General features: G+C 41.4%; 1 protein-coding gene across 1 annotated transcript in view; it reads right to left on the reverse strand.

The window, feature by feature from the left end:
* ITGA11 (integrin subunit alpha 11) overlaps nt 1-27,766 on the reverse strand; it is a 200,846-nt gene that overhangs the window by 49,773 nt on the left and 123,307 nt on the right. The window contains exons 7-11 of the mRNA XM_072615088.1: nt 27,331-27,479; nt 18,799-18,943; nt 16,829-16,994; nt 13,362-13,432; nt 242-386 (exon numbers count right to left, since the gene is read on the reverse strand). Coding sequence (XP_072471189.1) covers nt 242-386; nt 13,362-13,432; nt 16,829-16,994; nt 18,799-18,943; nt 27,331-27,479 — 676 coding nt within the window. The remainder of the gene's footprint in view (nt 1-241; nt 387-13,361; nt 13,433-16,828; nt 16,995-18,798; nt 18,944-27,330; nt 27,480-27,766) is intronic.

A 27,766-nucleotide genomic window follows, 5' to 3' on the forward strand; every position in this document is an offset into this window, starting at 1 on the left:
TTTCTAATGAGGGCAAAATACTTTAAACAATTGCCCTTCAAAATAAAAATGTGAAGAGAAACACAATTTATTGCTAATTGTTCTTTCCTTATGTGTACTGTAGCTTAGGAAAAGGCTCTTTATGCCAGTGTATTGCAGTTGGTTCAAAGGTAATGAAAGTGTTCTGGTTTCCCTCCGTCACTCATAAGTACCTCTGTCTCCCACCTTTCCCCAAATGCTCATTTCTGTTTCATGCCCTTACCCAGATATGCCCCATGGTTCTTCAGCTCTTCAGGGAATTCCTTTAGATATGACTCCCTGTGAGGAATGACCTTTCCACCACTAGTCTCTTTCAGCACAGCTCCGTTCCAGTCATACGCACCAACTGCTCCCAGCAAAATCCCATCCTAGGCAGGAAGAAGGGGGACCCAAATAATCCAAGTCATTCCTAAAGAGAAAGTCTCTAAATAAAAAGGAAGGGCACTGCTAGTGTCTCCATCTCATTTTTTGACCTTTAACCCTTATTTCTGGTCATTAATTGAAAGGAGGTGATCTTCTCACCCTGCCCTGTAAAGTTAAGTGAAGGTGGTCCTAATAACTGAATTTTAGGAAGGAGAATTAGTAAATAACAACCTCCAAAACCACATACAAATTCTTGTCCCTATCTAACTGCAAAATTTCAAGAACCAAGTTCAAAACTCACTTCCTCCAGCAGGTTTTCCCCATTCTGTTGTTACCTACCTTTATGACCTTGGGTAAATAACTTAAACTCTTTGGGCTTCAGTTTCCCTAGTTGAAAAATGAGGTTGGATTGAATGGCCTCTGAGGTACCTTCCCCTAGAACTCTGATCTTACGATCTCATAATTGCTGTTAAATAAAATATACATGGAATGACACCCCCTTTAGCAGTTATCCATCCTGCCTGTATGTCTTCATCTTCCATTTTGTTAGTATCCCTAAGGTTTTTGTCTGGTTTTTCTCCCAGGAAGATGGCCACCTCCCTGGGAGCAGGGATTGCTCCAAAGTTTGGAAGGCCCCTGAAGTGTCTACTTGTTTTTCTGCATATCAGTATTTTGGTTCAGTGTCCATTTCAATAACTTAGGCAGTGGGATTAGATTCTAGTTTCTCATAGAAGAGTTTCCATGGAGGGTTGTGGGGGTGGGGGTGAACATATAAACCTAGGGTAAATCACAAGGTCCCCTTCCTTTCCTTTTTCCTTTCCCCTACTTTTTTGGATCCAGATGAAATCAGAAAACAGAAAGGGCAACTTCTAAGGGGAAAATGATGTCATAATAAGGTACCAGGGAAGACACTGATATTGATATAATTAGGAAACTCAGTTAGGACAGATTGGTACCTACTTTGCTACTTATGGTTTTAATGAGCTGCTTGGGGCATTGAGGTTAAGTGACCTGTCCAGGGTCACAGTGTATGTGACACAGTATATGTTAGAGTTCAGACTCGAATCCAGGTCTTTATCACTCTGAGATCAGCTCTCTGACCACTTTGACACAATTTCTCTCATGGCAGATGCATTTTCTGGGGTCAAATTTATTAAATTTGAATGATATAATTTAATGTAAAATGACTTTGTCAAGGTAAAAAAAAGAGAATTTGAACCCAGATTCCAAATCCCAGATTTTTTCTTCTATAGCAACAGCCTCTTCATAACAACAAAGATCGCTTGCCCTTGGAGGTGTGATGGTGGTGGTAGTTTCCCCATCCATTATCTAGTCTTGTCCTTACAACAATCCCATGAGGTATTTAAATCAGGGATAATATCACCATTCAAGGAATAATAAGGAAACTGAGATTCAGGGAAGTTTAGAAACTAGTGCACAGTCATACAGTGTCAGAATTAGGCCTGGCAACTAGGTGACTTGATGCTATGTTACTCTTGTTTTCCATGTCCAGGAATATTCAATGTTCTCTTGAGATCCTGTAAGGATACTCAGCCAGGTTATACCTGATTACAGGTTACAGATTAATGTAGAGCCATTACATTCTCCAAGACACACAGGGTAAAACTGGATAGGAAGAGAAAGTTCCTAGTGTCCTCTAACACCAGATGGATCCTATTCTCCATTTTGCATCTGAAACTCTTTGGGAGGTATCCATCAAAGTCAGTTTCACCCCTCTCTGCCCACTGAGCGAGAGGATGCAACTGTGGACCAATCTGCTTTGCTTTAAAGAGATGCCTTTGAAGATACATTCTTGGCTCGGTGCATACCTCTGTGAGCCTTGCAGCACATCCTGAAGAAAGGCTGATTCAAACCAGGAGCTTGCAACCCAGCTGGGACCTCCACTCTCCCCAGGCCCTGGGAGGTTTGGGAATTCCATCTGAAAATGTTGGCAGCTTGAAGGAGTCTGGCAGCACTGGCTCCATGTGTCTTTGGCAACAGGAACAGAGCCAGCCTTGCTGCTAACTCTGTATGATTGTAGAGGATAGCAAAGGCCCTCCTGTGGCCAAAAATACCTCCCCTACCTCTGGCTGACATTCCAACCTTAATACACGATTACTTTCCCTTAAGACTTTGATCCCCACTAAAATGCAAATCCTTCTTGAGGGGTGAGCGCTTTAAGCTGTTATCAGTTATTGATGTGTTTGAGCAACTGAGTCCATTTCATTCTTATTTTAGAGTAAGGGTCCTTAATTTCTGTGTGTCGTTAACTCCTTTGTCAATGTGATGAAATCTATGGATCCTTTCTCAGAATACTGTTTTCAAATGCATAAAATAAATTATGTAGGATTATAAAGGAAATCAATTACATGAAAATACAGTTATTTACATAAAAACTTCAAAGACCCTAGTTTAGAATCCCTGCACAAGAGGAAGCTTTGAATGGGAGATCAGGACCCTGAGCTAGAGGATTAGCGTATACCAATACATGGGTGTCGAAGAGAGATAGAAGGCCAATAAAAACAAATTCCTTGACTTCACAATTTTGCCCTAGCCAAGGGAGACACATATATTTTATATTTAGAAAATAAGATGGGGAGTGGCTGGTGACTGGGTGCTGAAGTCTTGATAAATGAAGTCAGGAGTGTCAACACATCCAAAATATCCATCCATGGCCATCTGGGAAGGAGCATTTAAAATCCAAGATTTTCAGCTGCTTCCTGATTGAGGCCATTCTCTCTTTTCTGCCACTCTCCCAGTAAGGCCAGGAAATTCTGGTTGGGTAGCCTGTCCCAGGAGAGTTCTTATGGCCAAACACGAGAAAAGTCAATCTGGAATGTTATTTGGTTGACTTGTTGACAGATCAAAGTATTGGGAATCTGTTCCCTTATCTGTCTCAGAGAGGAGTGGAGAGGACATGTACTCCTAACAAAACCTCTGGCTCTGGCAATTTTGCTAATATTTGGATTAACTGTCTTGTCAATAACCATGAGATGGAAGTGGAGAGGCAGAGATGGGGATTTTCTGTGGGAGTGGGTCTAAATCTCTAATCTTGGCATTAAAAAGCATGCTCTGGTTGTGCCCAATCAATGAAATACCTTTGCTGAGCACTCATTAAGTGCTTGCATGGGGCAGGTGATCACATGGTGGTCAGAAGAAGTGATACAAGGACACTCTCAAGGTCTCTCTCAAGAACTTTGGATTTGATTGTGTGACATGGGAGACACTGGCACAGACTACTCAGCATGGCATGCCCGCATCAGAAAAGGTGCTGTGTTCTAAGAACAAAGCAGAATTGAACCAGCACAAAGGAAACATAGGATGCGCAAATTTGGAGTAACCACCCCAAATGCCCACATGGATTATCTGTGCCCAATCTGTGGTAGAGCATTCTGAGCTTGTATTGGTCTGATCAGCCACAGTTGTACACACTGAAACTTCACTTTATCATGGTGATATCATTTTGGTCCTCTTCGAGAATGAAGGACAACAACCAACCAACCAACCAACCAACCAACCAACCAACCAAGTGCTTGGATACTCTCATAGGTGTGTTGGGAGTGATACGATGTGCTGGGAGTGATCAAAGAGAAGTCTTCTGCTTTCAAGTTGGGAATGAGGTCTGTGTCCACTTTGTCCTCAAGTTGGGATCAAAGGGAGCCAAAGAGAGTGAGGGCCATGTTCTACGGCAAGGCAGTCAGATGCCTTCTGTCCTGTGGTTCAGAATTCTGGAAGGCTGAGTTCTGTGCATATGGGATCATGAGGCTGAGGGTTAGATTAGAACCTAGAGATCACCCAGTTCATCCTCTCCCCTTATTTTATTGGAAACCAAGGTCTAGAGAGAGTAGATGACTTATCCAAGGCCACACAGATGAGAAATACCAGAATAGAAATTCAGACTCAGTTCCTTTGATCCAAATACATTTCTTTTCCTTCCAGCTGTATCAGCTACCGATAGAATGATTTGATGTCCCCTTCCATCAGCCTTCCCCAGTGCTTGAAATCCCACCAATAGCACTTCTTTAGAGCAAGGCCATTGTGTCTCTGAAAGACATTTTCCAAAACAAAAAAATGTGCTTTCCAGGAAGGAATAAAGTATTAACCATTTGTCAAGATTAATTTATCAGAAAACTGATAGCTCTTGAGCAGAGAGCAGAACCATGAAGGAATGGAACATAGGATAAATGAATTTTTATGGACTTGTATAAGGATGGGGAGCTGCTGCCTTAGTTTACCCAAGGCCTCTCTCCTAGAGGGCTGGAGTTAGGGGGTGGTGGATGGTGGATAGATTTTTGGGAACAAGGAGAAATTGTACATAAGTATAATGCTAGACTGTTTGAAGTTCTGGGAAGTTATAGCAATTAAGGTAATGGCATATGTATCAGATTTGCAGATGGCATGAAGCTGGGAGGAATATCTAACACACTGGATGACTAAGCCGCAATTCAAAATGATCTTGACAGGCAAGAATATAGAGTTAAGTCCAATAAAATGAAGTCTATTAGGGATAAGTGGAAGGTCCTATGCCTGGAATAAAAAATAAACTTCACATGTGCCAGGATAATAAAAATTGACATTTACTCAGCACATATGAATACATTTTCTCATCTGAGCCTCACCACAATCCTTCAAGCCTGGTATTACAGGTATCATTATCCTCATTTTAGGAGGAGAAAACTGAGACTTGATGTTTTTCAGTCAATCTTCAGTCATGTCCAATCGCATTTGGGGTTTTCTTGGCAAAGATATTGGAGTGATTTGCCATTTCCTTTTCAAGCTCATTTTACAGATGAGGAAACAGAGGTAAATGGGGTTAAGTGACTTGCCCAGGGTCACATATCTGATAAGTATCTGAGACTAGATTTGAACTTAGAAAACTGAGTCTTCCCTACTCCAGGCCTGGCCCTCTATCTGCTGTACCACCTAGCTGCCCAGGAATCTGAGACACAGAGAGGTTAAGTGATTTGCTCAAGGTGACATAGCTAGTAAATATTATAGGCAGGACTTGAACTCAGATCTACAATTGTAACACTCCATCACTACACCAAATAGCCTCCCACAAGATGGAGAAGGCATAACTAGGTAGTAGTTCCTCTGAAAAAAATATCTGAGAGCTAGATTTAGTTTCATTTAGCTGACATGGTGACCAGGCACCTAAGTGAGTGAATGCAATTTTAGACTGCATTAAAATGTTCAGGACTTGGGAGCTGTGAATATTGATCTTCTCTTGCCTAGTAAGACCAAACCAGGGGTATTGTGTTTCATTCTGCATGCCACATTTTAGAAAGGACATTGATAAGCTAAAGAGAGTCTATAGGAGGGCAACTAGAATGGTGATGGGACCTGAGTTCAACCACCTGAGAACTAGGGTTGTTGGGTTTGTCCTTCTTTGCCAAAGAAGACCATGCCATCATAGAAATGATGACATGACTTGCACCTGACTTTGTTTTGAGTGAGGGAGGGCTGTGCAGGTCACCAGAGCCATCTGAATCCAGTGATCCAATATTCCTCAGGAAGACTTAGTGTTTAGCTTGGAGAAAGGAAGACTTAGGGAGGATGTGAAATCTGTTCTTCAAAGGCTGTTATGCAAAAGAAGGGTCAGACTGGTTCTCTTTGGCTCCAAAGCAGAGAATGAATAGCAGTGAGTAAGCAAATTCAGGCTTGATTTAAGAAAAACCTTCCTGGAACCCCTAAGCAAGTGTGGAATCAACTGGAGGTGATGGTGGGTAATAGAGGGGATTCTTGTTCAGGTGTGTCAGATGGCCTTGTGAGGTCCCTTCCAACTCTGAGATCTGGTGATTCTGATCATGTATCGGAGGCAGGGTTCACACACTTCCCTTTCTGCACTTTGTTGAGATGTCATTGAGTTGTACAAGTAGGGAATGAATGAAGGGTGAGGTGTATGTTACAGAGACTTCTGACTCAGGATGGAAAAATAAAATGCAACAACATTGGGTTTGGAATCAGAAGACCTGGGTTCAAATCCCAGCTCTGATCCTTATCATCTGTGTAACTTAGGGTAAAGTAGTTTAACTTCTCTGGGTCTCAGTTTCTAAAGCTGTACAATGAGAGTCAGACTAGATCAGTGGTGTCAAACTCACATAGGAATGGATTGCTGTGGGCTTCACTTCAAAAACCAAAAATGGACATTATCTACATTATGCTTTATTTTTTAAAAATTATTTCTCCACTACATTTTAATTTGGTCTGGGCCTACTCTTTTGCAGATCCCAAGGCAGAGAGTTTGACACTTTTGACCCTGAGGATTTCTCCCTTCCAATTCTGTTGAGTCTATAATCAATCCTATCAGGCTTCACCATCCATTTGTTGATTGTGATCTCCTATTTAGGGATTCCTGCCAAGGAACGCTTATAAGGGAGAAAGCAAACAAGCATTTTTAAATGCCTACTATGTGCCAGGTGCCATACTAAGCACTTTATAAATACTATCTTCTTTGACCTTGTAGCTACTGGGAGGTAGCTCCCAGTCTAGTAGGCCTGGGTTCAAATCCAGTAAATTATTAGCTTAGTTTTATGGGTGAGGAAACTGAGGCAGGCATGTCAAGTGACATATTAGCAGTTGTCTGAGGTTACATTTGAATTGACATCTTCCTGGCTCCAGGTGTAGTATTGTGTCACAAAGCTGCATATGTAAGAAGCATTAAGAAGGTGGTGCACTGGATTGAGCTCTGGCCTGAGAATCTGGAAGACTTATTTTCCTCAGTTGAAATCCAGCTTCAGACACTTACTAGCTATATGACAAGTCACTTATCCTCTATTTGCCTCAGTTCCTCATCTGTAAAGTGGGGACACACTGGAGAAAGAAATGGCAAACCACGCCTAGTGTTCTTGCCGAGAAAACCCAAACGGGGGTCATGAGCAGTGAAATTCAACTGAAAAATGACTGATTGGCTGGATCATAGTGTATAATTGCACTAGTAAGACTAGAAATGTAGTTTGGGTCCATGATGTGAAGACTTTTAAATGACAAACCAGAGGGGTTAGTTTGAATGAGATCGTTTTTCAGGTTCTTTTCATTTGTAATACTCTATTGGTTACCAATTCCAATGGGAAAGGTTAAGGGGTGGTGGTGGTGGTGTATGTGTTGCAATTTGGCCATTAGCCATGAAGCTGTTAAATAATTTCCTTTTAATCATGAACTTAACTTAGACTCAGCTATGTTTATCCACCCATGATGTAGTGTCCATAAATCTCTATTATCACACAAACTCATCAGGAGAAGGAAGTTTGTTTTATGAGGATAGATTTTGTCCCAGATGCTAATGATTAATTGGTTGGGAAAAGGACCATTTTTCTAAACAAGCTGATGATTAGGTCAGTTTTAGCCCATACAGGATACATTATTGTCTTCCACGTAAATGGGAAATAGATGAAACTTTGGAGCCCTCCAATTCCCATATTAACACAGCACCCCTCCTCTCCTTGCGGTCTCCATTCTGATTTCATACCTTTTATATCTTTCATACCTTCATACCTGCTGAGAACTAATGGGTTGAGGCCTTTCAATCATACAACTCTCCCCTCTCCCCTAGGAATACTTGAATTTTTCTAAAGAATTCCTGGAGACCAAAAAAACTTCTGTTCCATCACAGTGGAATGGGAAGCAGCAGGGACTAATATCTGGGGCAGGGTCCCTGACAGGCCCTAGTACTTTTCAAATATTATATTTTTGTGTGACATGCGTTTATGGGCATGGTCAGTAAGGAAATTTGTTTTGTGTGACTGTATATCTGTTACAAAGATTTTGTTTTTGTTTTCTCAGTTTGAGGGGATCCACCTCAAACCGGAAGGGAGAACAAAAAATAAACCTTTGTTAGTAGAAAAAATAAAATAGACTAAAAGCCAATGATATCATGGGGCAATGTCTTGACTTGGCCTGAATTAGATTTAAGTGAGGCAGAGTTGTGCAGTCATCAGCTTCACTCTTTCTTCCAGAGTCAGGTATGTCCAGTGCCAAGATAAAAGTGAAGGTGACTGGTGATGGCCTGGGATACAGTGTATGTCCTTGGCATCTTTGATGTCTGACCAAACTCTAAGCACTCCACAGTACCCGCATCAGCCATCATGGCCCTTGGAACAAATTGTTCTCAGCTGCCCATCTTGCTGGGGGAAGTTTTCACATACTTAGGAAATCCTCTTAACTCATCAGTAAGTTTGAGGCCTGTCTGTTACCTTCAATCTGGGTTAGCCTATCTGCCGAAAGTTTACCAGGGTGTGACTGTTCCATCTGCTACAGCTTCTTGGGGCACAGATGAGCGTTGGGTGAAAAGGTGCACTCCAAAGGTGGATGAGCAGCCCCAAAAAGGACTGGGCAAACCCTCTCACCAGAGGAGCGACAACTTGCCTGTAGAGGAGACTTTACTCTATTTCCCTCTTTCCTATTTCTTTTCCTACCTTAACTCTACCCGCTTCATTCTCATCCTACCCCTAGCTAGGTGGTGAAGTAGTTACAACACTGGACCTGAAGTCTAGCAGGCCTGAGTTCAAATCCAGCCGCAGACACTTACCAGCAGGGCAAGTCACTTAACTTCTGTCTGCCTCAGTTTCCTTATCTGTTAAGTGGGGATAGTAGTAGCGCTTACCTCCCAGGGTTGTTGTGAGGATCAAATGAGATAGTATATATAAAGTGCTTTCCAAGCTGTACGTGTTGGCTGTCGTGACACTCCATCTCCTATCTTCATGCCTTTCATGACAGGATTGCATTCTCCCTTTATCTTTGCTCAAGTGCCCATTCGGAGTATTTTTCTTTATTCCACTCCCCTCTCTCCCCACCTGCAAGTGCCTTTCCAAGACTATCGTACATCTATTTTGAATATTTTTCTGTATGTACATGTTATTCCTCTTGACCTGATTATAAGCATCTTGAGGTTAATAACAGTTTCTTATTGTTTTTGAATTTCTAGCCCCTAGCACAATCTCTAGCTCTTAATATATACTGGTTGATTGATTGATTATGTCAGTTGATATACAGTATCCTTGATGGATGAACATCTTGATTTTACTTGAATAGTTCTAGTGGGAAGCAGCTTACTACAGTACAAGGGAACCCAAATAATTTGGTGTATGTGCTGGCTTCTGGTGATCACCATGTTATTTTTCCAAATGCTTACAAACTATTTGTTTAATATTCTGTTCCAGAATTATATTATAGATTGATGTGAACATTGAGTGTCATTTAAAGGATCAATCTTTTCTTCTTTTTGAAAATTGGGACTTTCCCCCCTCCTGTTCTGAGTAGCTTCTCAAAGATGCACAACAGTAGACTGGAGCTCATAAAAAGATTACCAGCAAGGCCTTGGAGATTGTAAATTCTCTGACGTGTAAATTCCTTCAGAAATCTGAGATTAATTCCCCAGGAAATGGAAACTAAAAGTCATTCAAAGCTCTTGAGGACAACTTACTATTCTCTTCTGTCTTGGGTTACAATTTCTTCTTTGTGTCATTCCCTATTTTATTTACAGTTTGAAGACTATTCTGGTTGGACAAGATGGAATAAAAATAGATGAGTAGTTCTACCTTCTCTCTAAAGATTGTAAGCTTCTTGAGGACAGGAGCTGTATTTTGCTTCCTTTTCTATCCTCTGTGTTTTAAGCATATTGTTGTATAGTGGTGTTTGATAAATGTTTATTGATTGATTAAAAGAAACAATTTTTATGAAAGTGCTTTGTAACAAATATAAAGTATGTCCTGTTTGTATTATAATTGTAACCATCTCTTTGTCGTCCTTTGTGCCCTATTTTCCATAGGGAAATAAGTCTTTTTTTGGTCATCCTTAGCACTATTTAAGAGCTGTTTGAGGCTCTAGTCAGCTTCCAAATAGAAGCAGTTTCTGAATTCTTTAATTCATTTCCAGGAATTCATTTCAAGAGTGCATCTCTCAATCATTTCCAACGAAGATGGGAGCTGTTGGCTAGCCAAAGGATAGATATGTTCAGGCTCATATTTTCCCTCTGGCCAGAGCCAAAAGCCTAGATTTCCCACTGGTCTGTCTAGTTTTTTTCCTTTGGTTACTAGGCCAAGTGGATATTTGAGAAGCTGAACATTCTAGTGTTAGGGAAGACATTGAAAGAGCAGAAAAAATAGCTGGCTGCCTATGTGGTCCAACTTGAGGGGTGCTAAAAATATCTTCTTGAAGACCTATCACAATGCAAGAAATTGGACATCTTTAGAGCATCATTCTAGGGGCTTTGGAAGCCTCTCCCCGCTTAAAATAATTGAAAGGCCCCTAATGAAAATGCACATCTGTTCCTTCAGGTCCTTATAATAACTTTGAATTGTGGAAATTGCCCACAACCTCTGAGGGAAGACAGCAGTGGTTTCAATAGCAAGCCTGATATAAGAACCAAAAACCAGGTAAGCAGATGATTGAAAGAGAAGGTGAAAGGAGAACACCAAGAACACACTTTATCCAGAAGGACCTTTGATATGGTGGTTTGGGGGTTAGGCTATGAGGAGGAAGAGAGTCAGGGCTACACAGGAGCAAAGCTTTACATCGAACCCTCCATAGCGATGGCCATTAAACTTGACCTTGGCTTGGGAGGATTTAAGAAAAAAAAGGGGCTGGGTAGAAGGAGCTGTACTTATACACTATACTTGTTGAGTCTCCTCAAGAGCACTGGCCTCAGAGCCAAGACACCCAAATCCCAATCCTGGCTCTGCCAGGACCTTTAGGATGCTGAGCAAGTCACCTGACTTCTCTTAGTCTTATCTGCAAAATGGGGATATACTCGGTCCTATTCCAAAAGGCTGTGTGAGTTGGAAGACTTCTTGAGGGCACGGATTATTTCACTTTTCTATTTTTATTCCCAGCTCTTAGCATAGTGCTTGGCACATAGTAAGTGCTTAATAAATATTTTCACGTTACATTAAATGAGATATGAAAGTATTTCGAAAAAAGTTCCATGCAATGTATAGCCTATATCAGACTGCATGCTGTCTTGGGGAGGGGAGGGAGGGAAGAAGGAGAAAGAATTTGGAGCTCAAAATCTTGTAAAAGTGAATGTTGAAAACTATCTTTGCATGTAATTGGTAAAAATAAAATACTATTAAGTGGGGAAAAAAGTTCAATGTATATCTAATATATCTTTGTTTTTAGAGGTCAGCTTAATTTACATTTTTCTTAATTCAGTGGACAAAATCACTGAAGCATTTTGGGTATGGGAGACAAGCTGGGAATGCGCTTTATCTCTGGTCATCTGCCCACTGAGTTCTGTGCCTTGCAGACTTCCCCTCTTATCCGTTTAAGAATTCCTCCTCTGACTCACTTGAAATAATAGCCAAAGTCCAACTTCCACAATTTCAGGCACTGGTGAGTCAAAAGACAGGTTCTATGCTTGGTTCTGTCTCTAATGTATCATGGGATCTTTGGGAAGTCACTTCAATTTCTCAAACCTAAGTTTGGGGGAACCACTCATGACCGAGATACTTTGTGAAGATCCAATGAGATGATCGTTATAAAATGTTCTTAGCACAATGCCTAGCACATAGCAGGCATTGTATAAATGCTAGTCAGCCTCCTCTTTCTCCCTCTGCTGTGTTTGCTCTCAACTTCACAGGCAGAGATTCCCCTCCCAGGTTAAGATCATCACTTCTAATCTCACCATGAACTCAAACCTTGACTGATACCACTTCCTTTAGCCTCCTGTCCCCTCTGTTGAGTGGCTGGAGGGTGGAGTACAAAACTCCTCCCAAAGCCTTCCTTTATAGGAGGCAGAAGCTGGACCCTCAGCTCATTCCACTTTGCATTTGCTGCTCTGCCTGGCTTCAACTTCATGGAACAAGAAGCTTCACTGCTGGGTACCCCTTGATGTCCCATTTCCCTTCCCACTTTCCTGCCTCCTTTTGCATATTGTCTTCCCTCACCTCCATCAGATTATAAGCACCTTGAGGGCAAGAACTATCTTTTTCTTAATTTTATCCCTAGCACTTAGTACAGTGCCTGGCTATTAAACAGACACAATAAATATTTGTTGGATTAGATCATCATGATGAAAGGTAGTATAGCATACTAGATAGAAAACTGACCTCAGAGTCAGGAAGTTTTGGGTTTCAAGTCTTGTCTCTGACCTACACTGGCTGTGTTGTGTAATCCAGGGCAAGTCGCTTAACTCCTCAATGCTGGTCAGACAACTCCTTAAGACTAAAAGTTGCAGAAAAGTTGCTGATATGCATTGGTAGAGGACATTTTCTACCCTATTAAAATAATAAATCTATACCACCACCACCACCAAAATACCCCACAAAGTTATTGCATGAGAGAATGAATGTGAAAATATTCTTTAAATGAAGAGAGCGCCATTTTAACGTAAGCTATTAAAATTCCTCTGAAAAGTGATGGACTATGCCCTCAAGAACAAAGACAGACTATGAAAACATACCATAACAATGGCACATTAAAAGTGTAACCAAGGGGAGTGTGTGCACAAACATCTTGTACCATGCCTATGCCCAAAGCATGTGCACACAGACCCACGTAGGAATTCGCACACAGACCCCACATAGGAATTAGCACACAGACCCCACATAAGAATTCACACACAGGGTGCCTCCATAGGTGTATGTAGAACAACTGTGGACCCAGAGGACCCACACATAGGGCATACAGACATATACACAGAGTGGGTACCTGTGTAGAAACTTAGATTTAGAGGTGGAAAGGAAATCCCAAGTTGTTTGGTATAAGTCCATTGATTTTAAAATGAGGAAACCAAGGATCAGGGAAGGGATTTTTAGTCAAGATCACATGGGTTGGGAATTTGAGCATACCTGGAATGTGAACCCAGGTGTATTGACTCTGCATCCAGTGGGGTTGTTTTCTCCCTTTGCATCAGGTATCACTTGTAACTTGTCCCAGTGACTCCCTGAGCATCACTAGTTCCCTGTTGGGGGTGGGGGAGGAGAGACCCAGAGGACTAAAAACAGAGAAAAACAGACACTTAGAGGGATATTTCAAGCCCTTACCTCCACTACATGTGAGGAAAATCCCGTCTGTGACATTTCTAGTCCAAAGGATGTTTCGTTCTTGTTGGTGCCTAAAGCAGAAGGAGCAGAAGGTTAGGCCTGGGATGAGAGTGAGTAGATCCAATCTACTGCTTTACAACTTCCACAGGAGATGTTTCTAAGGCTTGGGGCTTTGCCTAAAGGTGACCAGATCCCAGTCCCAAGAGCACCAACACAAGGAGAAAATCCAGATAAGAGCAGGGGATGGGTTGAGAGTACAGGTATGTCAGCTGGAAACCTTAATGAATGAAAATCCCTAGGAGGAGAAACATGAGAAAGCTTACTTCACAGAGCCTTAGCCTCTTTGTACTATCCCTTTTACAGGCACACTGAGACCTCAGACTTTTTCCATTGTTTACATCTATTAGACCATTTCCCAGTCCAGGAGCCTTCCATGGCCTGCAGGACTGAGTCAGTCTGTCAATCAGCAGTCAAATATAAAGAGTTCACTATGTGTCAGGCACTATGCTAAGTACTTTGGATACAAAGAAAGGTAAAAAACATGGTCTCCATTTTCAAGGAACTCGCATTCTAACGGGTAGACAACATGGAGATAACTATGTACATACACGAGATGTACAGCATAAATGGAAGGTACTCTCAGAGGGAAGAGACTCCAGGGGACAGAACCAGGAAAAGGGAAAGGCCTCTTGCAGAAGTCAAGGTCTGAGTTCAATCTTGAAGGAAGATGGGAAAGCTAAGACTAGGAGGTGGGGGGAGGACAGCATTCCAAACATGGGAGATAGCCAACTCAAATGCATGGAGTTGGGTGATGAGGAACACCATTGTAGGCCAGTTTAGCTGCATAGTAGAGTATGTGGAAGGGAATTCAATGTAAGATGTGAAAGGCTGGAAGGGATCAGGTTGTTAGACTTTTAAATGCCATATGTAGGATTTTATATTTGATCCTGAAAGTAATAGGGAGCCAATGGTATTAACTGAATTAGGGGTGACATAATGGAGCCTGCAGGTTAGGAAAATCTCTTTAGCATCTGAATGAAACATGGATTGCAGCAGGAAGAGAACTGAATCGGGAGTACAAATTAGAAGTCAGTCAATAACCATTTATTAAGCACCTACTGCATGCCAGGCACTAGGCTACAAAGAGAGGCAATAACAGTCGAGGTGAGAGGTGATGACATACAAGGGTGGAGACTGTGTGAGTGGAGAAAGAGGGTCATACATGAGAGGTGTTGTTAAAATTAAAAATGATAAAATTTGGTAACAGTTTGGACATGAATGAAATCTAGATTGAATCTTATGCCTGTTCTCGTTCTACTTCTTCAACTTTATCTCCCACTGCTGTCCTAAGTGCCTTTAGATTGTGAGTTTCTTGAGGACAGGGGCTGTCTTTTGCTTTTTTTTATATTCCCAGTATTTGGTACAGTGCCTGACATGTAGTAGGCGTTCAATTAATGCTTATTGACTGACTGACCAATGTCTTGTCTCCCCCAAAGCACCTGACAGTGCTAGTCACAGAGGAGATGCTCCATAATAGGGATGGAATTGAATTATAAAGAACAGATTTTATTTTTTTCCACTTAGTTTGTCCCGGCAGCTCAAGGCAGCCTCTTCCAAGAAGTCTTCTCTGATTGTTCTCACCTCTCCTTCAATTCATCAGCCTGCTCCCTGCCCTGCCCAGCTTTTCCCAAGGCTTTACAACGTCTGCGACAGGTAGTTATCCCGTCTTCCTTTCGTAGTGACTCTCAGGTATTTCATCGGTGTCTCCTGAGGGGCGTTTCCTCTAATTATCTCATTGGCAACCTTTAACAAGTGGCCATGTCTCTTCTTCCTCAATTTGGTTTTTTATAAAATGGAGATAGTAGTATATGTCTTATTTGCCTGAGGGAACTGGTAGTTGGGAAAATCTGCTGAGATAAGGACTGTAAAAAATTCTTCTCAATGAATAAAATGTAATAAAAATCCAGGGATTATCATTCTTTTTCCATATCCCTAACTATATAAAATCAGTTTCCACATATGACAATTATTTAGTTAGGTCACACCCTCCAGGCTAGGGCCACATCTGCTTCCTTTCTGATATAGCCCTATTACTAGGCCACATAGGCTTGGTTTCACTTGGCTGGACAAAGAACCCAAGCACCTGTGTACCTGAGGGTGCTGTTCAAGTCTACATCATTATTCTTAATTATTCATTAATCCTTTTGCCTGAAGGACATGTAGGGTCTAGGCCCATCCTTGCTACCCACAAGCTGTATTACCTTGAACAAATAGAATCACAGAATGTCAGAGATAGAACGGGACCATTTAGTCCAGAGGTTCTTAATCTTGGGTACAGAAACCCCTTCAGTTCTGTTGACAGATTTCAGAGGGTTTGTGAACTTGCATGGGGGAAAAAACTCAAGGATCTTTATTTTCACTCACCTGTACCTTTCATTTGGCATTTCCTTCAATTACATAATGAGAGTAATACATCGCAGTATCTGCAGTACCTGTGACTTTGTCATTAATAGAAATCACAGATGTTTTCATATCACATTGAAGCTGTTATAGATATCTTAAAATATCATTTTTGCTTATCACTATTTTGAAAACTTCAGAGATAACTTTAAGAAGGTTTATAGTTTTTGTTCATTTATTCCTTACTCTTTGTGACTCCATTTAGGGTTTTCTTGGCAAAGATGCTAGAATAAATGGTTTCCATATCTTTCTCCCCCTAAGTGGTGCAGTGGATAGAGTGCTGAGTCTGAAGTTAGGAAGACTCATTTCTTTGAGTTCAAATCTGGTCTCAGACACTTACTAGCTGTGTGATCCTGGGCAAGTCACTTGACCCTATTTACCTCAGTTACTCATTTGTAAAGTGGGCTGGAGAAGGAAATGGCAAACCACTCCAGTATCTTTGCCAAGAAAACTCCAAATGGGGTCATGTGACTGAGCAACAACTACTACTATAAAAATAGACATATAGCCTCTGGAAGTGACAATACTCATCTGGATGTGTAACTTTCAGTGTCTTTGTTAAGCAAGCAGGTTCATGACTATATTCATTGGCAATTTATACATTTCTTTGTAAAGCATTGCTTGAGTCCTATCCCTATATGTTTGCCTTATCTATCACTTAGCTTATAAGTTTCTCTAGGTCAAGGACTTTGTCTTGAGAACTATTCCTTTGTATCTCTCCTCTGCCCTGTGTCTAGTCCCTGTGTACCCAACAGCTCTCATCTAAATTGGATCTGTGGACATTATATCCTATTTTTAATGTGCTAGGAGCTTTGGTTATATAAAGAAATCCTGCAGAGCACCTCTTGAGAAAAGTGAGGATGCTAATTCCTTGTAATAAGTATTACAAAATTCCAGCCCTTCTAAATCAATCTGCTTTTTAATTCAGGTTTCCCTATTTAGGTGTATTAAATGGAGGTCCACTGGTACATGGTTCTTTACTCTTCCTGGGACCTGGTATCACTTACCTTCCAAACTGAAAATCCTGTCCCCCAGGGCATCCACAATATCCTTCAGGGCTGCCTCGTCTGTGACGTTGAAAAAATGCTTGTCATCAGGGTCACTGGCTATGTATTTGATTTCATTCAGAAAGGCTTCTGGGTTGATGCCCCTTCGGTTATAGTAGCCAAGGACCTACAAGGGGATAGGTAAGAACCATAACAGTTTGATCTCCCAATGCCCCAATCCTCACATGCTGTTAGGGCAAGTTGGGAGGGTTTGATTTTTTCCCCCCTATCTTATGGGTTCCATTAGAGCTACTATTTATATTAGAATGAAGTGGAACCGATAAGCCAGGAAACTAAGGGCCCACAGAATCAAAGAATCATGGGATTAGGGATTTAGAAACATGACAGGATCAAAGGATCTAGAACCGAAATAGACTTCATAGATCTAGAACTGAAAAAAATTATCTAGTTCAATCCCTATAATTTAGAAATTATGAAGTATGCTCAGAGAACAGCTAGGTGGTACAGTAGACAGAGGATTGGGCCTGGAATCAAGAAGAGGTGTGTTCAAATCTGGCCTCCAACAGTTATTGTGTGACCCTGAGCAAGCCACTTAACCTCTGATTGCCTCAGTTTCCTTATCTGTAAAATGGGGATAATAATAGCACACATCTCCCAGCGTTTTTGGTGAGGATCAAATGAGATAATAATTGTAAAGTTACACAGTAAGCACTATGTGAGTGTTCCTCATTATTATTAATACACAGGCTAAGTGCCTTGCATAAGATCATAGAGCTAGGGATAGAAAGTCTACTTCCAATCCAGTTCCTCTGAGTTCCAGATCAGCCACTCTAAGGTTTCTGCTCTTAGTGAAGTCTTGTAGACCATATTTTGACTTATTTGAACTCCTGTCCAATGATCTTACTTGGATAATTAACAGGAAAGACTCCAGGGCTATGGAGAAATGAAAACAAAACATTCCCTGCGCTTATACAGGACAAAAGACAGATTTTCAACTCACTCCCTAGAGGAATAGATAAGAAGTAGAATGGATAGGACAGTCCTCAACTTAGGATACACTAGAAGGTGTTTTATTCCATGCGATTGGAGCTGTGTCCTCAAAGGGCTTTATTTTTATTCATCTTTCCAGTTTCATCTTTATTTTTAAAAATTATGTAATAGTACTTTTTTTTCCAATTACATGTAAAGACAGTTTTCAAAATTCATTTTTGGAAAGATTTTGAGTTCCAAATTTTTCTCCCTCCCTCCCCACCCCTCTTCCTAAAATGATAAGCAATCTCACGTAGGTTATTATATATGCGCAATCATGAAAAATATATTTCCCCAAAGGACATCAGTACCAGCCTGCCACAGTAGCCGCTTCTAATCTGCATGAAATTCCTACCATATTCCCTGGTGGTTTAGAATGAATGAATGGAAAGACTATATTAAGGGTCTGTGGTATGTCCAGTGCTAAGGATATAAATGCAAAATTGAAACAATCCTTGCCCTCAAGGTGCTTCCATTCAAATTGCAGAGGCAATACATATAGGGGAGTGGTGGCAGTGAAGGAAGTTATGGCCTGGGAAGTCACAAGTAGAGTGAGTAGCTCAAGAAAGGAGTCAACTGGACTTCAAAGCTAGGGCCATTGCCTTCAGAAGACTCTTGTTAAAATATAAGTGTTAGGGGCAGCTAGGTGGTACAGTGAATAGAGCACCAGCCCTGGAGTCAAGGGACATGAGTTCAAATCTAATCTCAGACACTTGACACTTATAGCTGTGTGACCTTGGGCAAGTCAATTAACCCCAATTGCCTTGCCTTCCCCCTCCCAAAAACAAAACAAAAAAACTGAAAACAAAATACAAGTGTTAATCAGGAGGTAGCCCCTATAGCACTTTCCTATTAGCACATATAGTGAAACCCCCTTGGCCAAAGAAGGGGAATGGAGTTTCAGTGGGAGTGAAGAGGGAATGGGTAGAAGAAAAACTTACAGCCACAGCGTATCGAGTTACGTTATCCTTCTCACTGTCCTCAATGACCTTCTCCAGGTCTGGGCTGTCATGGGACTCTCCATCTGTGATAACAATCATCACCTTCTTAGCCCCCTTCCTTCCTCCTTTCTGGAAAGCCTCCGAGCTAGAAACAGAAAGGTCTAGTCAGAGGAGGGCAGTGGTGATGGGGTATAGAGACACAGGGAGGGGAATGAGAATGTGATCCCATGTAAATAATCACAATAATTCTATATCCTCCTATAAAATCCAACTATGCTGCTTCACTGTGGTGAGGAGACAACCCTAGGCTTAGAGGAGGGTTGTTAACCTCACTGGCCCCTGTGGCAGTCTAGTGAAGCCTATGCATCCCCATGTATAAAATAAAATACATAGGGTTACCAAGGAAACCAATTACTTTGAAATTCAGTTATCAAAATATTTTTTTAAAAAGCTTATGGAGGTTAAGAACCCATGGTTTAGAAGGTTATATATAACATTATATTGTATTGTAAGTTCTTCCTGGATCGACAAATCAATCAGTAAGGCTTTGTGAAGTGTTACAAATATCTCATTTGATCCTCATAACAATCCAGGGACATAGAGGTTATCATTATCCCCCCCTTTTTTTAACCAGACGTGGAACTGAAGTAGACAGAGATTAAGTGACTTGCCCAAGATCGCACCACTGTTAAATGTTTAAGACTGGATTTGAACTCAGATCTTCATGACTCCAGGCCCAGAGCTCTATCCATTCAACCTTCCATACAAATACAAAGAATGAAACAATCTCTATTCTCAAGGAGTTTGTGTATTAACAAGGAACACTGTGCATACATTTATAAAAATTAAATACAAAAGAAATGCTAACTAGTTAGACACCATACTGTTAGAGAGTGACAGAAATGAGCAACCGGGGGAAAGGCTTCATGTAGAAGGTAGTGTTTGAGCTGAGTCTTGAAGGAAGATAGGAATTCTCTGAGGCAGAGGTGAAGAGGGAACATAGTTCAGGCAGGATAGCCAGGGCTGAGGCACAGGGACCAGAGCTGGCCTGCCATGTATGAAGAACAGAGAGGAGGCCAGTTCGTCTGATCACAGAATGCAGGAAGGGGAGGACAGTGAGGCTGAAAGATGAAGTTAGGGTCAAGTTGTGAAGGGGAGGAAGAAGGGGGAAGCATTGATTAAACATTTATGATTTGCCAAGTCTAGTTCACCTGGAGAAGGAAATGGTAAGCTACTCTAATACCTTTGCTAAGAAAACACCATGGACAGTATTATCCCCAGGGCTATGAAGGGCAGGACATGACTGAACCATCATAATGTGCCAGGTACTGTGGACTTGCCTGACAAATGTCTCATTTGATCTTCACAATGACTTTGTGAGGTAGGCGTTATTACTGTTTACATTTTAACCACTGAGGAAACTGAGGCAAACAGATGTGAAGTGACTTGTCCAGGGCAACACAGCTAGTGTCTGGGGCTGGATTTGAGCCCAGGTCTTCCTGACTCCAGGCCTCACACTCTCTCCACTGTGCCACCTAGCTACCCCCAGATATATACTTGAGGAAAATCACTTTGGCAGCTGTGTGGAAGATGAACTGGAATGGAATGGGGAACATGGGGTGGGTGGTGAGCATATGATTGTCATCTAGGGGCCAGACTGGTTGCATTCTGAGAAGTTTATCACTACATTTCTGGCCACCAGGCAGTGCTCCACCCCGCTCCTTACTTTTTATGTCCATAATAATTTTTGAAACGTCTGGAAGACCAGCTTGTGGCCTGCAATGTTGAGGCAAGCGCAGGTGTTGGGAAGCATTTGAAGTTAGAAATATTACACATTTATCACAGTGGGCAGTTGCATGTATCACATGGATTTGAAATCAGTGGTGCCATTCTGAGGACCCCCTATGTTATTTTACTAGGGCCTCCACTTGATCATATTATCCAGTTGTCTTAGAACAGGGATAGATAACCTTAAAAAGTGACATGTTAAGGTTCTGACTTGTTTCCTTCAATTGTACCATGGAGTGAGGAGGAAGGGGCTGACCCACACACTGACACCTAGTTCTCACAAATCAGGGTGCTCAGAATATTGATGTAAACAGCAGGTGATATGACATGATTGTGGCAACTGGCCCGCATGCCACTGGAAACCACTGTTCATGTTATCTTTGGCATACATTTCACAGGCTGCCAAGCCCTGCCTGAAACTCTGAGCTTCTCAAGGGCATAGATAGAGTCTCTTCACCCTATTCTGTGTGATGCTCGACGAAGTGTCTCAGTGGATAGGGTGCTGGATTTGGAGTCAGAAAAACTCAAGTTCAAATCCTGCCTGAAACATTTACAAGCTACTTGACCCCAGGCAAGACACTTCATTAGTATCTCCCTCAGTGTACCCCTCTGTAAAATCAGAATAATAGTAGTGCTTACCTTCCAGGGTTATTGTGAGTATCAGGTAAGATCATATTTGTAAAGCACTTTCTAAACCTTAAAGTAAAAACCATAAATTCTAGGTATTATTATCATTATTATATCAGCATCAAGTGCCTTCAAGGTGCACTTCGTGTAGTGCTAGATGAGTCCCTGAGTATAAGGAGATGAGCTATAAAGAAATGAGAATATTACTAATCCCTTCTATTTGAATCTTATTTTTTTACTTTCAAATTATATTCTCAAACGAGATTGTCTCTTAAATGATCATCACATTTTAAAACATAATGCAAGACATGAAAGGAAGTCATAAATAATGTGCATCTAAGCACATGCTAGAAATATTCTCTTTTGGAAACATGGACAAAAATGTTGCCAACTTTATGGGCCAGAAACCCTTAGTCCCACAATTCTGGACTCAGCAATGAGAGTATCCAGCAACGAGAAAGCAGTGGGCTATCATGGCTAGAGCACTGGTTTTGGATTCAGTGAGACGAATATGATTATTCCATATTAGCAGATGTACTTTACATTTGGGGATAGTCTTAGAAACATACCATTTGTTAACTGGCCACAGCCATTTCTTGATTATCTGCACTAATGATGGGGAATGGGGATCCAGAAAATTCAGAATGGTAGAAAAGTCCCAAATGACTTATGTTTGGAAGTGTAAATACCTTCCCCCTCCCACCCTCACTTATCTAAAATGAGTGTAGCAGTGGCATTTATATAGTGTGTTAAGGTTTGCAAGCTGCTTTACAAATATTCCCATATTACCCACCCCCAAACACCAGGAAGTAGGTAGTATTAATACTCCCATCTTATGGATTAGGAAATTGAGGCAGACAGGTTAAGTGACTTACCAGGGCCACATTGCTAGTGTCTGAGGTCAGATTTGAACTCAAGTCTTCCTGACTCCAAGTCAAACCTTCTATCTGCATTCTTAGCTGACTAGTGGAAGAGCATTGGAAGGTTAGGCATTAGAAGACTCGGGTTCTAGTTCAAGCACTGCCTCTGATTGACTAAGTTAGATTAGGCAAGTCATAGAATCACAGAGGGTTAGCGCTGGGGGAGGGAGGGAACCTTAGAGATCATCTATTCTAATTCTTTCACTTTATAGATGAGGAAACTGAAGGTCAGAGAGGTCCAGTGATATGCTATAGGTCATATGAGTAATGTGACAGACTGGGCCTAGAATCTAAGTCACTGATCCTCTCTACTGAAGCACATTGCTTCTCAGATCATTGACATGTTGAATAAAACCATGTTATATAAAAATTCTCTCTTTGCAAAGCACTTTCACATTTGTACTTCTCAAATAAAGCTCATGCTTGGACAAGGTAGGGAGAAAGAATAGAAAACTCTGAGGGAAAACTGAGAGGGAAAGTGAAATAGATGAAGTCAATTAACTCTCACCCAGTGCTTATGGTAACTGGCCAGTGTCACAGAGAGAGTAACAAAGTGGAGGCCAACGGTCACAGTTCCTAACTCCTAGCTGGATATCTCTGGAACAGTTTGGTCATCTGTCAAAGGGGCATAATAACACCTACCTTTTCTCATAGGATTGTTGGTAGGACCAAAGGAAATGATGAGTAGCAAAGTACTTTGAAAAGTATAGTATAAACACACTATATCTTGCTCAATTGGCTAGTTTTTAATAAGTACCTACTATGTGCCAAGGACACTGATTGACCCTGGAAATACAAACGCAAGAATCAAAGTCCCTGGACTCTGACATTCAACACCTTGCATTTTTCATCGCTTTGGTCCTATAGTACATATCACAGTTCTTTGCACACAGGAGACATTAATTAGCCAAAGTTTCTTGAATCAAACTGAATTATTTTCATTGCATGGACTATTAGCAGTCTGGGACCTAGCTAGACATATGAAGAAAGCAGAGTTGAAAATACTATTGTCTTAGTCAGAATTTAGGCTGACTCTGAACCAGAGACCTTTTTGCAGGGAATAAAAAAATGGGTATCCCCTGAAAAATAATACTCATTATAGGCCATACTCAAGTTTTACATAACCCAGATTTTGAAAGAAAAAAAAAAGCACATTCTTTATTTGGACCAGCATAGTATAATAAAAAATTACCTTATTCTAGTGCAATCTTATTTGCCAAAATATATGCTGGGACTAGTTCCTGGACCCTTGTGGGGAGGAGGAGAGGGTTTTTCTAGCTTTATAAGTATGGCATGTAATATAATTTGGGGCTGAAAATGTGTAGGTTATAGTCAAACTTCGAATGAAGTACAGATTATACACTATGGCAATCCCTGTGAGCCACTTTAATGGTCCAAAACATCTGGTGAGTCATGTGTTAAACATCTGTCTAGGCTTTGTTGGGACTGGAGTCTGGTGGTAATGAGGCCAAGGTAGTAGGTTTGATTTAGGTATGAGCTAATTAGCTTTGAACAGAGAACAAATCAGTCCCAGGACCCCAGCCCCCCTCACTAACCCTGTGACTGGCTCATACATGAATGCTTCAGATCACCAGGGCAGAGGATGGTAGGCAACCAGGCGAAAGGACTGGGATGACTCAACGCTAGACATCCCTGCTGTTAGCAAAACAACTCCCAGAACAAAGTCTCCTCATGGTGAGTCAGTAGTCTGGTCTTCACACAAGTAAGATGTTTGCTGAGGAGAAACTCAGTCTAACCACTTATAGCTAAACATGCTCATCAGTATAGTAAGTCAATGGCCTTGGTAGTCCAGGGCCTGAACAAAGCTGATGAACAAGAGGAAGGAAGGCTAAAGGGAGCCCTCCTGAGTTCCCAGGTTAGAAGTCCTCTGGGAGATACTTTATCAAATGGTCTTACTTGGGACTTCCAGGTCAGGGAACTACTCTTAAGCAGATATTTCATCACATTCATTGATCAGAGTGCCAGACTTGTAAGGATGTCTTGAATTCATATTCTATCCCTGACATGTAGTAGCAAGTCATTAGCCTTTGTGACCCTCAGTTTCCTTACCTGTAAAATGGGGATAATAATATCCTACACCTACCACTTATCTCCCAGGATTGTCATATGGCTCAGATGAGATTATGTATATAAATAGAGTATCATATGTTACATATATGTAATATTATATATTATATTATTATTATTATTATTTTAGCATGGGGGTGGGGGTCTAAGTACAGAGAAGTGGGATTTTGTAACCTGAATGAGAGACAGGTTCTTTGCTAAGGCCATATGCATCAGGGACAAAAGTTAGGAATCATAGAGTTCATAGGCTGAAGACACAAGCCAACTACCTAGGTGGTTCAGAGAGCAGAGAATTGAACCCAAAGTCAGGAAGACCTGAGTTCAAATCCTACCTCAAATGCTTTTTAGCTATGTGACCCTGGGCAAATCACATAACCTCTATTTGCCTCCATTTTCTCATCTATAATATAATAGTGGCTACTATATTATGGTAGCATCTGTATCTATAATATAGTGTATTAAACACTATATATAATATAATATAGTATTATTATGGAACCTGTTATGTATTGTATAGTATTATAGTATAACATATAATAATTATACATAGTATATAACATTATAATATAGTAACATCTATAATATATTAATTAGGGATAATGGTAGCACCTTTCTTGAAGGGTATTGTGAGGACAAAATGAGATAAGATATGTATTATTATAGAAGGAATCTCAGAGGGCATCTAATACGACCACTTCATTTTACAGCTGAGGAAACTGAGTCCCAGAAAAGTAAAGTGATTTTTACAAGATCAAAGAGGTACAAAGTGGAACAGGTGAAAGTTGAATCTATATCCTCTGACTTTAGAACAAGTTCTCCTTCTATTCCACCATGTGGGTATATCCTTGTGATGAAATCCTGGCATTGAAGATTCTTGCCCACAGGGGAAGCTTGGAATGAATAATAATCATAATCAATCATTGGTAATGATGGATAATTATTAATAATCACTAGTATTTAATATAGTGATTCAAGGTTGGCAAAGCACTTTAGCTGGTTAACCTATAGGGTCACAGTTGACTCTCCCATTAGAATGTGAGTTCCTTGAGGCCAGGGACTATTTTTATTTTTTCTTTGTATTTACAGTGGCTCGTACACAGTAAGTGTTTAATAAATACTTGTTGCTTGACTGAATGAATTTATTAAAATGGTGGTGGAGCAGGGAGCAGCATGGGGTGTATGTGATAGGGCTCCATTTGGCTCCTAGAGATGACTTTAGCAATGATCAATGACTAGGCTTCTTGCTTGGGTAGCATCCATTTAAGAGGGAGGTATAGGCTATATTCTCACTTAATCCATTCCTTCTTCCTAGATGGACACTGCCCAAGAAATCAAATTATTGGCCAATACCAGAGCCCTCCCTGATGAGAGTGCGGTATGGATGGCGGCAACTATCTCGGCTTCTTTCTCCAACTCTGAATCTTGATTAGTTGGTTACTTGTCATTATCTTTTGACTGGAGGAGTCAGCCTAGCTGCCAATTCAGGGGTTTCTCTCATAGAGGATTTTAAGGAAGCTTCCTCTGCTATGCTGATCATCAGCTGTGCCACCAGCTCCTGGTCTTAGAGTTGCTTGGGGTTACTGAGAGATTAAGAGTCATAGAGCCAACAGGTATCAGAGGTAGGACTTGAAACCAGGTCTTTCTGACACCTGAGGCTGGTTCTTTCATTTTACTTTGCTATGTACTTATGATGTAATTCATATTTACAATTGTTTGTGCATATGTCATATCCCCCTAGAAGACTATATACCCCATGTGGCCAAGGGCTATATCTTCTATTTCCTGCCTTCCTCAGAGGCAGGTATGGTGTTCTTCACTTAATAAATGTTCATTGAATTGAATTCAATGCTTTCCTCCTGCAGAGCAAGCCCCAATTAACAGTCAGAGAGTTACTGAGTTTATCAGTAAATAGATTGTTTAGTCATTTGTCATGTCCAACTCTTTGTTTTCTTTGTTTGGGGTTTTCTTGGCAGAGATACTGGAGTGGTTTGCCATTTCCTCTTCCAGTTCATTTTACAGATGAGGAAACTGAGGCCAATAGGGTCACATAGCTAGGAAGTGTCTGAGATTGGATTTGAACTCAGGACTTCTTGACTCCTTGCATTCTCTCCACTGTGTCCTCTACCTGTCCCTAGTACATAGGTATCTCCTGAAAATTTAGATTTTTAGCTGGGATGAGGAGGGCTCAGCTGAGATGGGCATGGTATGATGAAAGACCTGAAGTCTAAAGATCTAAGATTTCCAATACCAACTGTACAATTAAATTTTACCAGTATCTAGCTATGAAATGGGGAGGGGTCACATGGTGTAATAGAAAGAGCACTGGATTTGGAGCAAGAAGACTAGAGTTTAAATCCTGCCTGTGGTATGTGCTTGCTGTGTGTCCTTGGTAAGCTACTTTCTTCTCTGTCCAAGGTCCTCATCTTTAAAAGGAACACACTGGATTGAATGGCCTTTGCCCCAGATTCTTTGAACTGGATTATTCTGAAGTTTAAAGGATAACGTAAAAAAAAAGGTCTAGAGCAAGCGTTAATACAGAGATGTGTCTACCTAAAGGATTATCACGGTACAGAGGTGCAGTGCTTCCTGGGATCCTGGCAGAATAACCCAGTCCTGGAAATATCTCCTGGTGAAGTGGGAGCAATTCCCTAGGGCCTAGTTGGTCTCTAGGAGCTCAATCAGTCTCAGAACCTGCATCCCTGCCCCCTCCCCCCACCCAACCTTCTGCTTGGATGCAGTCTGTAGTAGGACTCTGAAACACAAGTTAGATGAACTACATCCCTTTTATTTTCTGCACTAGGTATGTGTGCATATGCGTGTGCATGTGTGAGTGCATGTACATGCGTGCATGTGAGAGCACATATATGAACATGCATGCACATATGCATGCGAGTGCACACGTGCATGTATGTAAGAATGCATATATACAGTGCATGGATTAGAGTACATGCATGTGTGTGAGGGTGCATATTTGCACACATCACATGTGTTGGAGTACATCTGTGCATGTGTGCATGCATGTGTGTGTGTGTGTGTGTGTGTGTGTGTGTGTGTAGGCTCTGGCCTCAGGAAAACAGGACATTCTCGAATTCCACATCAGAACTTTTACCGAGCAAATTCTATCCCAAACGCCGTCCGGGTTTCTGTACCTCCTCTCTGCTCGATGTGGCTGGCAGCTTCCACCACATCTTTTACAGACCTGTAGTCATTCAGGTGAAACTCATGCACCACATCTTCTCCGTACTGAACCACGCCCACCTGGAAGTCAGAGAGGGGAGAGAAGCGAGTGACCCACTGTCACTTGGACTGACTGGTGGGGCTGAAGTGTTCCTGGACTCTGTGCCCCCTTGGGTGTAATGAATAGTTGTGGCCGCCTGCCCCCTCCCCCAGCCCCCTGAGAATCCAGTAGCACTGAAGCAGAGCCCTCTAGTGACCAAGGGGACAAGGATGGGAACTGAACAGTAAAGTCTACAGCCTGAGGATGGGGATGGATTGGATAAGCATGAACTTGTTTACCAAATTTCAGAATGCTAGAATTCAAGGAG

The sequence above is a fragment of the Notamacropus eugenii genome, chromosome 1 (assembly GCF_028372415.1).
Source record: "Notamacropus eugenii isolate mMacEug1 chromosome 1, mMacEug1.pri_v2, whole genome shotgun sequence".
In the NCBI taxonomy this organism is placed as follows: domain Eukaryota; kingdom Metazoa; phylum Chordata; class Mammalia; order Diprotodontia; family Macropodidae; genus Notamacropus; species Notamacropus eugenii.